The 11827-nt window shown below is 43.0% G+C and overlaps 1 protein-coding gene across 3 annotated transcripts in view; it reads right to left on the bottom strand.

The window, feature by feature from the left end:
* Positions 1 to 6235: 6235 nt before the first annotated feature.
* LOC310852728 (sodium/hydrogen exchanger 9B2-like) overlaps positions 6236 to 11827 on the bottom strand; it is a 27935-nt gene continuing 22343 nt past the window's right edge. For all 3 annotated transcript variants that reach the window (XM_083756650.1, XM_083756649.1, XM_083756648.1), the window contains exons 8-12: positions 11335 to 11441; positions 10841 to 10990; positions 9772 to 9880; positions 8572 to 8708; positions 6236 to 7799 (exon numbers count right to left, since the gene is read on the bottom strand). In XM_083756650.1, coding sequence (XP_083612776.1) covers positions 7584 to 7799; positions 8572 to 8708; positions 9772 to 9880; positions 10841 to 10990; positions 11335 to 11441 — 719 coding nt within the window. In that variant the 3' untranslated portion in view covers positions 6236 to 7583. The remainder of the gene's footprint in view (positions 7800 to 8571; positions 8709 to 9771; positions 9881 to 10840; positions 10991 to 11334; positions 11442 to 11827) is intronic.

The following is an 11827-nucleotide window of genomic DNA, read 5'->3' as shown; positions in this document are numbered from 1 at the left end:
GAGCCATATATGTACCCTTTCTCTGCTTAAAATAAGCACATCTACACTACAGATTTAAATGTGTCTGAAACTAGCTTAACTGTTGTGACTTCCATAAAAGAATTATGGGAACGGAAGTTTATCTTGATCCTGTTGACATTTCGTTTTTGTTTCACCGTCGTTTTTTTTACCTTCCGCAAGTGAAGACAGCCTTGCCTATGGCATACCTGGTTTGAGGAGTATGGCAATGGTTAATAAGCCCAGTTGAAAATAATTAAATCTAAGAACAATGTAATTGCTGTCACAGTCCATTTTATGGCTGATATTGGACGAAAGGTGGCATTTTTTCCTACATAAGCAACAATGACTAAGGCTTCTGCTCACAACAAACAAAAAACCCAATTTGTCTGAAAAAAAGAGGAGTGCCTTATACTCTTATTTAAGTTTGAATAGTCCCATCTATGCCACACTCAAGAATCATTTTCCCAAAGAGACTCATGTTGTTCTGATCTCCCTGTACATCTCAACACACACTTACCGTATTTTTTGCTCTAAAAGACTCACTTTTTCCTTCCTAAAAAGTAAGGTGAAATGTGTGTGCGTCTTATGGAGTGAATGCAGGCTGCACAGCTATCACAGAAGCCAGAACAGCAAGAGGGATTGCTGCATTCACTATGTAGTGGAGATTCAGAATATTTTTTCTCTTCTTTTCCTCCTCTAAAAACTAGGTGCGTTTTGTGGTCTGGTGCGTCTTATAGAGCGAAAAATACGGTAATTCCTAATTCCATGCACAACCATATAATATAGACAGTCATGATCTGAATTCCAAACAATATTAGGTTTTATGCTCTGTTTATGCTGTGGAAAACATCTACTGCCCCAATGCCAAAGCAGTATTAGCAATTAGTAGTGGCTTTCTGGAGCTAGTTAGATACAAACTGTTTATGACAATAAGGCTCTGATAGAAGCATCCTTGGCTAACATATTGCCTATGAGAAAATAAATGGCAAAGTAAATTGACCTTTGCCACCAACTTGCTCCCAGATACTCTCACTGTGGACAGAAAGTAGATTTCTATTGAACCCCTCTGTTTTGCTTGCTACTTACGTAGTACATAAGTTGGTTTGTGAAACTGACTGTGCCTTTTATATCTGGTGCCCTAGTCCTCCCATTAGTGCCAAAAGCCCTCCCGTATTTTCTTCTGCATTACTCTGAATTATTACAAGACAACTGCTCTTGGATATGTAGCATGGTTTGTCAGCTTCCTTTTGGAAGAAAACAAAGAAATTGCTAGGTTGTTGTTTTTTTAAAAAACAACCACCACCACCACCACCACAGTGGTATATTCTTCATTGTGACCAACCTGCTTTTAGGTAAGTAATTTATGGATTTTTCCATATTACTTTCAGTCCTGGAGGCCAGAGTTCTTTCTAGTGATGTACATGCATGCATACATGAGGAAGGTGCGCACACAGACCTACACTTTCTCCACAGCGGGGAGAAACTTTGGCCAGGTGATTATGCAAGCGAGCCTTTAATTACAGCTAATGTTTGTTGGATTGGGGGAAGGGGGGAGTCCTGGCCTACCACACTTCCCACTACAGATAGCACAGATCCAGATCCAGCTCACATTATGCAGATGAGGAAAAAGCTATTGCATTTCTCAACTTCTGGTTTCAGTTTGTTTTCTTCCTTTTTCAGCAGAAAACAACTCTGCCAGAGCCAGGCAACGCATGGGTGTGGGGAGAGGCTCAGGGACGAGCTTGCAGCACCTTCAGATCTAGCACTAGGGGATTACTTGTCCTCTTATGCTTGGACTGGACCCCTGTGCCTGATCTGGACGTAGGATGCCAATTCATGCCTGCATCCCAATATACATATCTGACTGGTGGAGCTCCATAGAACTACATTTGCTACGGTGCAGTCTTCTTCCTAAGCTTGAACTCCGCCTCTGAATGTCTGGGGAGAGAAGCTAGCTCTGCCCTGTGCCAATTAGCTGGGTTTCTATTATTTTATTATTACATGTGTAGTTCCCATTTTCTCTTAAGGAATTCAAGGTGGCATAAACAAATTCCTCATTTTACCCTCACAGCAACCCTGTGAAGTAGTTTAGACTGAGAGACAATACCCAGTGAGCTTCCTGGCTCAGTGGTGATTTGAACCCCGGTCTCCCAGGTCCTAATCCCAACACATTAACCACTACGCCACCCTGGCTCTTGACAAGATGCCACGAACTCACTTCTCTTGGAGCTGTTCTACTGTGCGCTAAAACTGAGTGTGTTCCATGAGAAACAAAAAAGCGAGCAAAAAAATAAGGTGCCAAATAGATGGAATGGGGTAAATATGTAAGCAACACTGCCACTGCCCCTCCCCAAAGTGTTTGGGTGGTGGGGAAGAGCAAGACAGACGATAAGCAATTTTCTTTTAAATACAGTGGTACCTCTGGTTATGAACTTAATTCGTTCTAGAAGTCCATTCTAAACCCGAACCGTTCTTAACCTGAGGTGCGCTTTTGCTAATGGGGCCTCCTGCTGCCGCTGCACAATTTCCATTTGCATCCTGGGGCAAAGTTCTCAACCCGAGGTACTACTTGTGGGTTAGTAGAGTTTGTAACCCGAGGTACCACTGTATATATGCCAAGAGAATTACAAAAACAAGGAAAGCCAGACTCCCTACATAGGAACAAAAAGCACCGTGACCCCCTCCCCCCTTTTAAGCGAATCTCTGCATGCATCCTCCTAAAATTGGGCTCTGGATTAACTTTCATCTGCTGTTATTTATTGTTTGATGTGATAAATCATGGGATTTGAACCATGATCTAGTTGAGATAGCTAAGTTAGTAGAGCACCGGACTCCCGACCTCAGGGTCATGGGTTTGAACCCCATGTTGGGCAGAAGATTCTTGCATTGCAGGGAGTTGGACTAGATGATGCCGAGGATCCTGTCCAATTCTACAATTCTGTGATTCTCTGAACCTTCCATAAGCAAACAGGGAGATAAAATCGATGCCCACCACACTTGGAGCATGAAGATAATTTTCCTCACTACCACCAGAATGAAGCAGCTCAGTGCTAACTTGTGTTGTTTTTGAAATCTGAACTGGAGAAAACTAGAACAGGCCTCTCCTTTCCTGTGGATGAAATGCTGCTAGCCTGAGGTGCAGGCTCCGATTTCAGTTTAAGATTTCTTGTGAAGTGCCTAGCACCTCACCTACATACATTGCCTGATCCTTTTGATATATATTTCAGGCAGCTTGCCAATTTGGAATTGTGTCTAAACTTTTGTTGGGTTGGGTTTTAATTTCACGGTAATTGCTACAGACAATTCAAAGGATGTTATGGTGCACAACCAACATTGTGTGTGTGTGTGCAAGAGACAGACTTGGAAAGTTACACCATGGAGGAAGTTACATATGTAATTCTGTTACTACCAATAAAATATTCATTCTACATCGCACCTTTGTGAATTTTGCATGTCTCCAGCTTGATACACCATGGCTCACAATTAGGACATAGCCTCAACGAAGGCAGTCATAGCAATGTTTTGTTACATGTTTAAAGAGAAAGGGGGAGAATGGGCGGGGGAATGTTCCTAGGTGCTAGTGAATGCTAGGCTAAAAGGCGACAAAGATCAGGTTAGACAATTCCAACTTGAACATTTCAAAATATCCTAATTCATTATTGTAGACATCTGCCTATAATAGACAGTTCGCTTTTAAAACTGCACTTCTGTTACAGGGTTGCACCATTACACCTACAAGAATATCCTATGCTTGGCAAATTTGTAAAGTATAAGGGGAAGGATTATTTCTGTGAATTCTTCCATCCCCAGCTCCCAACTCAGCCCCCTGGCCATGCTATATCTTGCACCACGCCATGAACATATATTCTCTTCCACTCACACAGTAAGTTAGGATCCAAGCCAATGGTCCTGAAGCCTCTGGACAGAAAGCTTGAAAGAGCAAGAAAAAACCCCAGTCTTTTCACCCCGTGCCTTACATTGCTCTTCCCTGAACCATGCACTGCTCAGCTTCAAGGTCTGGAAAATAGTTCCTTGCATATGCTTAGGATATTAATTACAGCTTTTGTTTCTGGGCCTTTGGATCTACTTAAATCGTTTGTTTTAGGATCATGTGCAGTAGCTAACAGCAGGGAGCCTTTGCAAAACAAACATGGCCCACTCTATCTTCCCTCTCCTCAAACATCCTCTTGTGAAAGTTTGCATGTAACATTGAGGACAAAAGTTAGCCTGGCTAATGGTGCTACTGCCAAATATTAGGTGTACAGTTATACAGATCTAGCCGATTCCAGGATTTCTGTTAAGCTGCACTCTACATGAGTTGTTTCTGGTCTCACCCCAATGTGTCCCCCTCCTTTCCTTTTCTCTGCCAAGCAACAGCTGCACAGGGTATTATCTTACTACACATCTGGCTATTTGCTTTTACTTGCAGAGCAGAACCATATATCTGCACGCCACCCCAATCACCAAGCAGTGCAAAGTTCCAGACACTTACCCAGGGCTCGTGTTTCCTTTTGGGAATGTGGCACAGCGGAAACCATGGTGTCTGTATCATATATGGCTTATTTACACATATATACATCCTGAGCCTATGATGGAGGGGTTCACAGCACTAACAACCCAAAGGGGTCTTGTTTCTCCCATAGCCTTGCATACTAGCAGAAATCAGCCACGGCACACTCTCTGTATGTGTTCCTTTCCCAGCCTGCAACCTCATCTCTCTAGGTCACATCACAGCCCCCAAACTCTACTTCAAACTTTGTCTTCTCTGGCACAGAGCCCCCTCTCCTTGCTTTGTTAATGGCTCATCACCCCAAGCAATTACCCCATCAGGACCCTAGCCTGGATTCTAGTTTAACACTTACTGAATCCAGGAGTTCAGTGTCTGGCACCCAGTTTAACACTCCAAGCTTTGATTAAATTCTAACACTGGCACCCTCAAACTCAAAATATAGATCTACACGCACACGCACACACATATACAGGCCTCTTCCAGAATATTTTGTGTTGGGTGAGGGATTTCAATTGCATACTGGCAAACTCAAGTTCTGCAATTAAAGTGGGTTTTGCATTCTTGCACAAATATATCCCTCCTTGAGATTTTTTTTTTTTAGTAAAAAAGGTGATGGGGAAATGTCCTGGAAAGTGCAATTGTTTGATGCAACGTCATACTGCCTCCCCACAAACAAATCAAAATGCTCTATAAATAGCACACCTCCCCATAAACTTTCTGCAAGCAACGAAGGGTGAATGCTCTATAAAGAGATCTGGAAGTGATCACGTGTGATGCAAGCATATATGTAATTAGTAAAAAGGGTTACCTAAGCAATAGACCCTTGACTTTAAAAGAAACAAGAAAACCACGCTATAAAGTCATTGACATTTATTTCTTTTCTTTTTTTACATTTCCCAGTATCAAAGTGGTCATGCACTAGAAAGAAAGCAAATCCAGTTGTAACTGCTGCTGCTGTTGAGCAAAGGGTGCAAATTTGCTGTTTCAGGAATTCGCACCTGGAAGGCACTTCAAGTAAGGGACTTGAGTTCAGCTTGCTGTAGAGACATGGTGCCTTCTGTATAACTGACAGCTGAACCTCAGCCAGATGCAGCAATCTGATTCCAAAGCACTTTTCACACCTTGCCAGAGTTAAAGGTTGCTGGAAGGTGGCTTTCGGCTCTGGTTTTAGAAAATGACTACTGGACATTTGTCTTTGTTGTAAAAAATAACTCTTATGTCTACCCAAGGAACATTAAAAGACTTATTGTAGAAATCAGATCTGAGTGTGCAGGGAAGACTCAGACTCTATCTTCTAACACCAAAATGGAGGAAAACAATGCATGTCTGAGCCTTTTGCTCCCTCTGGTGAAACATTGCAGTAAAGTGCATATTTTTTAGCATTCTGTTTCTCTTTCCCAACAGATGGCAGCTCTCAGTACACTATGCCAATATTATCACCCTTGAGTATTTGTAGTGGAAATCAAAGCTAGGGATAAGGGAAAGTTCCATTTTAAAACTTTCCCCTTAAAATAATATGATTAGCAATGTGATGCAGGGGGCTCTCTTATGCTATTTGACACTCCTGCACTCCTCCATACAACAGTTTTAAAAGCACTGCTTTTGCCACAAGCGATAAAAATGCAGATAATACAGCTTTCCACACTCACCTGATCTGCATTAAAGATCCTCTGGTGTTTTGTTTTTACAAAGCAGTCAGCAAAAAAACTGTGAGCATTTAAAAAAAAAACTGGGTGTGCTGGAGGAATTGTGAGCAGTTTTGTTTAGGTAGTACAATGCCCTCAATAGTTTTCAAAGGAATTGCAGCATCTTATGAAGCAGTGACTTCATCGCCACTGGGTCTGAAGGGTTGGGGAAAACCCCAATTTCTTTCTAACCCATGCCCAACATTGCTCTTAAAAACACACACACACCCCCATGCAATATTCATGGGTATGGAGAAACTGAGAAAGGAAAAAAAGGTTTTCCTAAATGACATATGTATGGATCTGCAGAATCTTTAAAGTAATACACTCCCCACACTTGTTAAATTGGAGACAGCATTCTAAGGTTCATGTGCAGCTCTTGACTCAAGATTTGCTAGTATCTGGTTTTTAGAGTCCTAAAACCCATGTATCCTCTGAAACTTCAGCAACCCTTTCGTTTTACAGAACACACATATATGGGTGATTGCCAGCAACTGTAAAAGCCGTAAAAAAAAAAATCTGTATTCATCCCAGCAGGATCACACATCCTTCATCCAATAGCAGTCATTTCCTGCTGCCCTCCTCATTCTTCTCTCCTCTGCAAGTATATTCTTAAGAAGCCAAAAAGACTCCAACAGTTCTTCCTGGATCCAGTTCAACCCATTGGGTCAAAGAGGCCAATGTATTGCTGCAGGCTGCTCTGAAGCTACTACTTTCGCTGAGTTGTTGTTGCTGTTTTAACGTTATAACATGTAGAAAGGGAAACGATGGCGGACAATATGAATCTTTGCAATGCCAGACCAGCCAGATTAGTATCTAATACATGGACAAACTTTGATGAATTTTCTTTGTTCCATGTGCAAAATCCACAACTGTCCACTGCACCATTACAATATTTGTAACATCACTCTCCCTGGATGGTCCCAAAGATTGCATATCTATTGCCAGAACATAACTGCCTTTGGCTACTGGAAAAGCCGTTGGGAGCTTTGACCATCGGTTGTAAAGTCTGAACTTTCTCTTGATTACTTACTGATGGGATTGGTGCTTCTGGCATGTCTTTCTGCTGAGACCACTGAATAAACTTCCTGTGACACTTCATGGAGCCACCCTAAATGCTTTCTCATGCCCTGCTGGCATTTATCTCTTTGAACCAGGCCACTGATCTACTCCACTTGTGGCTGCAGTCATTCAAAATTCCTGTGTGAAGGATGAAGGAACACCTGGATGCTGATTTAATGTAACTATATTCTCCTCTACTTGGGTTGCTGTTTTAGCAGGACCTACAATGCATTCCACATGGGATTTCAGACAACTGTATGCCACTATAGGGCACTGTGATTTCTTGGAAGCTTGGAGTTCCGATTTAGGTATTCCCTGACACTTCCCTATATTGGCGAAGATGCTTTCCCCCCATCTTCTTCATCGCCCAAGTCAGTCTTGTGAAGGAGTTTGGGTCCTGTCAGGCCAATGATCAGAGCCCCAGTTGGAGCTGTTAACAGGATTGCCAGGAAAGCTATTGTCAAGATGGTCAGGCCATAATGTTCTAGGACTGGGTCCTTCAGCTCTCGGGCTGTATCTAAACCAACAGAACCAATTGCAGCCTGCAGGGAAGGGGGGGTGGAAAGGACATTGAATTGGATCACATGTTATAGTCACAGAAGGAAAGCTTCCTGTCTGCATGTCCCCCTTTCTGAAGTTACCTGCACCCCACAAAGAAGCCTTTCTGGAGAATTAGAGGGGGCCTTCCTGAACAGACAGTGCTGCTGCAGTTGCGAGGGAAAGGAAACCCCTTTCACTCCATGAACTTCATTGACTAATATTAGAGTGAAAGCAGGATTCTTTCATTTGGCCAGTTCAGGACTTACAGGAGCCAGATTTGAATAGCCTTACAATCGCAGTTCACTGTGGCCCTTCTTAAATTTGGAGACCCTGGGGCTCAATCCAGCTTGTGGGGAAATGATAATCAGCTTCTGACTTGCAAAATGGGAGGCCTGGGCTGTCGCTGCTGTATGGGTCAAGTTATCAGTATTGTTACCATTATAATTCACTGGGTTGCTGAATTTGTGTATTAGGAAGCAAAATGGCATCTCCCCAAAGTAAAAACAATGCTTTTGGGGTCAACAGAAGGGGCTTCTGTTAGTGAGATCACTTTTGAGGGCAAATCTGCATGCATGGGGAAATTGATCTCCTAAGAGAGCTGTGACAGAAAACACTTCCGAAAGAGAAAGAAATTAACCTATGGAGTAAGGAAGCCGATTATCAGGTTGCTTGCAAGAGCAATACGCCTTTCCCACCTAGAGTAGCGCACCATGGTGGGTGATTTAGCATCTTTTCTGCAGAAGAAACAGGGTCTCCTATATAGGTGTACTCTACCTGGACAGTTGCTTTGGGGATCCATGCCAGCGCGATAAATGTTTTCTCTTTGAAGTTCAAGCCAGCAAAACTCACCAACAGGAATGTAGCAGTAACTCGTATCATGAGAGCCAAACACATTGTGATCATACAAAACCCTGTAGGCAGAGGGATATATACTTTATTATTCCTCTCAGGGGGAAATCAGCCCTCATCCTCATCTTATTAGGAACAAAAGTCAAAAGCGGGGTGATGTGTCAGCAGGACAAAGCCCTAACATTAAGTGAGAGCGAGGTGGCCAACTGAGATGGTGGGGAGCAGTTGCAAGATGTTAGGGAATAGAACTGTATGGGCCATTTGGACTTGTCTGTGTCCCCTACGCTAGCAATAAAGAGCATGAAATCACTTCAGGACTCTGAGTATATTTTAAGCTGCCACAGTGAAAAATGGGGAAAGAAGCCACTCCAGCCTGCCACCTTCTGCTGTGGCTCACACAAGCAGCAGGGGCTGGGATGCAGCAGTTGACCCTCTGCTCTGTTCTCTCCGGGGTATTGCTCTGCCCATTCACTTATGGAAATGCATGCTTGTCCGGCTTTGGAGGAGATGCTCCATTAGCTGTCCTCTAAGCGCTGTGGTCTAAACCACTGAGCCTCTTGGGCTTTCCAATCAGGTCGGTGGTTCAAATCCCTGCGATGGGGTGAGCTCACATTGCTCAGTCCCAGCTCCTGCCAACCTAGTAGTTCAAAAGCACATCAAAGTGCAAGTAGATAAATAGGTACCACTCTGGCAGGAAGGTAAACAGCATTTCCGTGCGCTGCTCTGGTTTTGGCAGAAGCAGCTTAGTTATGCTGTCCACATGACCCAGAAAAACTGTCTGTGGACAAATGTCGGCTCCCTTGGCCAGTAAAGCGAGATGAGCGCCGCAACCCCAGGGTCGTCTGTGACTGGACTTAAGTGTCAGGGGTCCTTTACCTTTTTAAGGGACTATAGCCCTACTCATCAGTGCGTAGGAGCCAATTTCTAGAGGCTGAGTCCCTAATAAAATATTTGAGGGGGCCGGGCCACTCACAACTTGATGGGCATTGTCACTTAAATGGTGTGTGTGTGTGTTGCATCATGTGATCAATTATGCATGACGGGCCTTACCTGCCCCTCCTCCCGCAATGTCTTATTCAAGTTGGCACCCCTACCAACTTGAATAGGTTAGGTTAGCAGACTTACCAACCATTTTTGGTCCGAGAGAGACAACGGATATTTCGGCCCCGATTAAACCAAATAGAAAGGGTTGGAAAAATTGCCAGGCAATTCTAACAATCTCTTCCACTGCTTTCTGCAAGATGAAGAATGAACACAAAGTGTTACAAGAACTAGTATTATTCTTTTTTATTAGATCTTTAAAATATAACAATTTTTAACGTAACAAGCAATTACATAGCATAATATATTATTCTGCGGCATGTTGGTTGGTCCTGATCAATACAGGTGCTGACCGGCTGTGGATTCTGGAATTCTTTTCCCCACAAACTAGCCGTGTAATTGATCAATGTGTCCAACATTAATTTTGTTTAAGGAACCACTTTTCAATTTGTACCCATTTTCCCCAAACTTCTAGAAATTTTTAACTTCTATTCAGTTTAAGCTATGAATAACTAGCATATTGTGTAGTTGTAGTTGTTGTCATTCATAGTATTACATTTCTATCTTGCCCTTGATGCTAAAGGAGCCCAGGGGGCTACTGTAAAGCAGTCCAACTTGAGTTCTCTCCTTCACACAAATCTGTTCCTGAGTTCTCAGCTTTAAACGGCCTCGGCCTAGTATACCTGAAGGAGCGTCTCCACCCTCATCATTCTGCCCGGGCGTTGAGGTCCAGTGCTGAGGGCCTTCTGGCGGTTCCCTCACTACAAGAAGTGAAGCTACAAAGAACCAGGCAGAGGGCCTTCTCAGTAGTGGTGCCCACCCTCTGGAAAGCCCTCCCATCAGATGTCAAAGAGATAAACAACTACTTGACATTTAGAAGAGATCTGAAGGCAGCCCTGTTCAGAGAAGTTTTTAATGTGTGATATTTTAATGTATTTTTGGTCTTTGTTGGAAGCTGCCCAGAGTGGCTGGGGAAACCCAGCAGGATGGGTGGGGTAAAAATTATTATTATTATTATTATTATTATTATTATTATTATTATTATTATGTTTGCGAAGACAGGAGTGTTTGGCGTGCTCTGGTCCATGGGGTCACGAAGAGTCGGGCACGACTAAACAACTAAACAACAACATTATGTTTGCAGAATGCTCACCTTCTCCACAGACCATCTCAGCCCAGCCAGAAATGACAAGCCAATTGTGCAGAGGCCTCCAGATCCAGGAAAGCCAAAATGCTTGCAGCTCAAAAGAGTAAAAGCAGAGAGACCCAACACAAAGAATGCTCTCTTCCACACAACATATGTCTAAGACCAGGGAAGAAAATAGAAAGTATCTTTAAAATATTACTATAGCATTACTAAGAAACTGCCCTAAATTGATGGAATCATAATGTTAATTTAAAATCTACAAATGAGTCCTCCGTTTAGGACAAAATCAGCAATGACTGAAAGATCCTCACCCCCCCTCCAACAGAGTCACGGAGGATTCACATCCTTGGGAAAGAGTGATTTTGTAGCATTGACAATCTCTGGATCACATTCTCAACAGTCATAGACTAGGACATGGATAGTGTCTTTTGCATCATTCCACTACCACTTCTCCTTGATGAGATGCAAGGCTGAAAGTTTCCAGCAGCTTCCTTTCTCACCTGATCCTTGCTTGGAAAGTACCAAATAAAAATTCCCAGAAGGCCACCAGCTCCTGCGCCGATTACAACTTCTATTAAACCACGGAGGATACTCTTGAAGACAGATCCTTTTTGGACACAACAGAAGAAAAGGGTGTAAACACAGATTTTCATTTTCCTGCTTTGCTTGCATAAAGTTTATGCAGAGGATAGATTATGTCTGGCCTTTGCTGAGCATGAGTTCTAATTTGTTTGTGGTTATATGGCAATGAGCATTAATCCTTGTTTGCTTGATATTATATTATTGGGTTATATTATTCCCATTAATCATTAGTTCATCCCACACTTTTCAGTGCCTTCCCTGCCCCCTCACTTTCCTAAAGTCCTTCAAAAAAGTGGAGTTGTTGTGATAGGGCAACAGAGCTTTAATTCACTTCAAACCCACATTCCCAGTTTGTTCACACTTCTGTCTCAGCAGCGTCTACACCAGGGGTCAGCAAACTTTTTCAGCAGG

The sequence above is a fragment of the Podarcis gaigeae genome (genome assembly GCF_964106915.1).
Source record: "Podarcis gaigeae genome assembly, chromosome: 9".
NCBI lineage: Eukaryota > Metazoa > Chordata > Lepidosauria > Squamata > Lacertidae > Podarcis > Podarcis gaigeae.
This window is presented reverse-complemented; position numbering and strand designations above follow the sequence as displayed.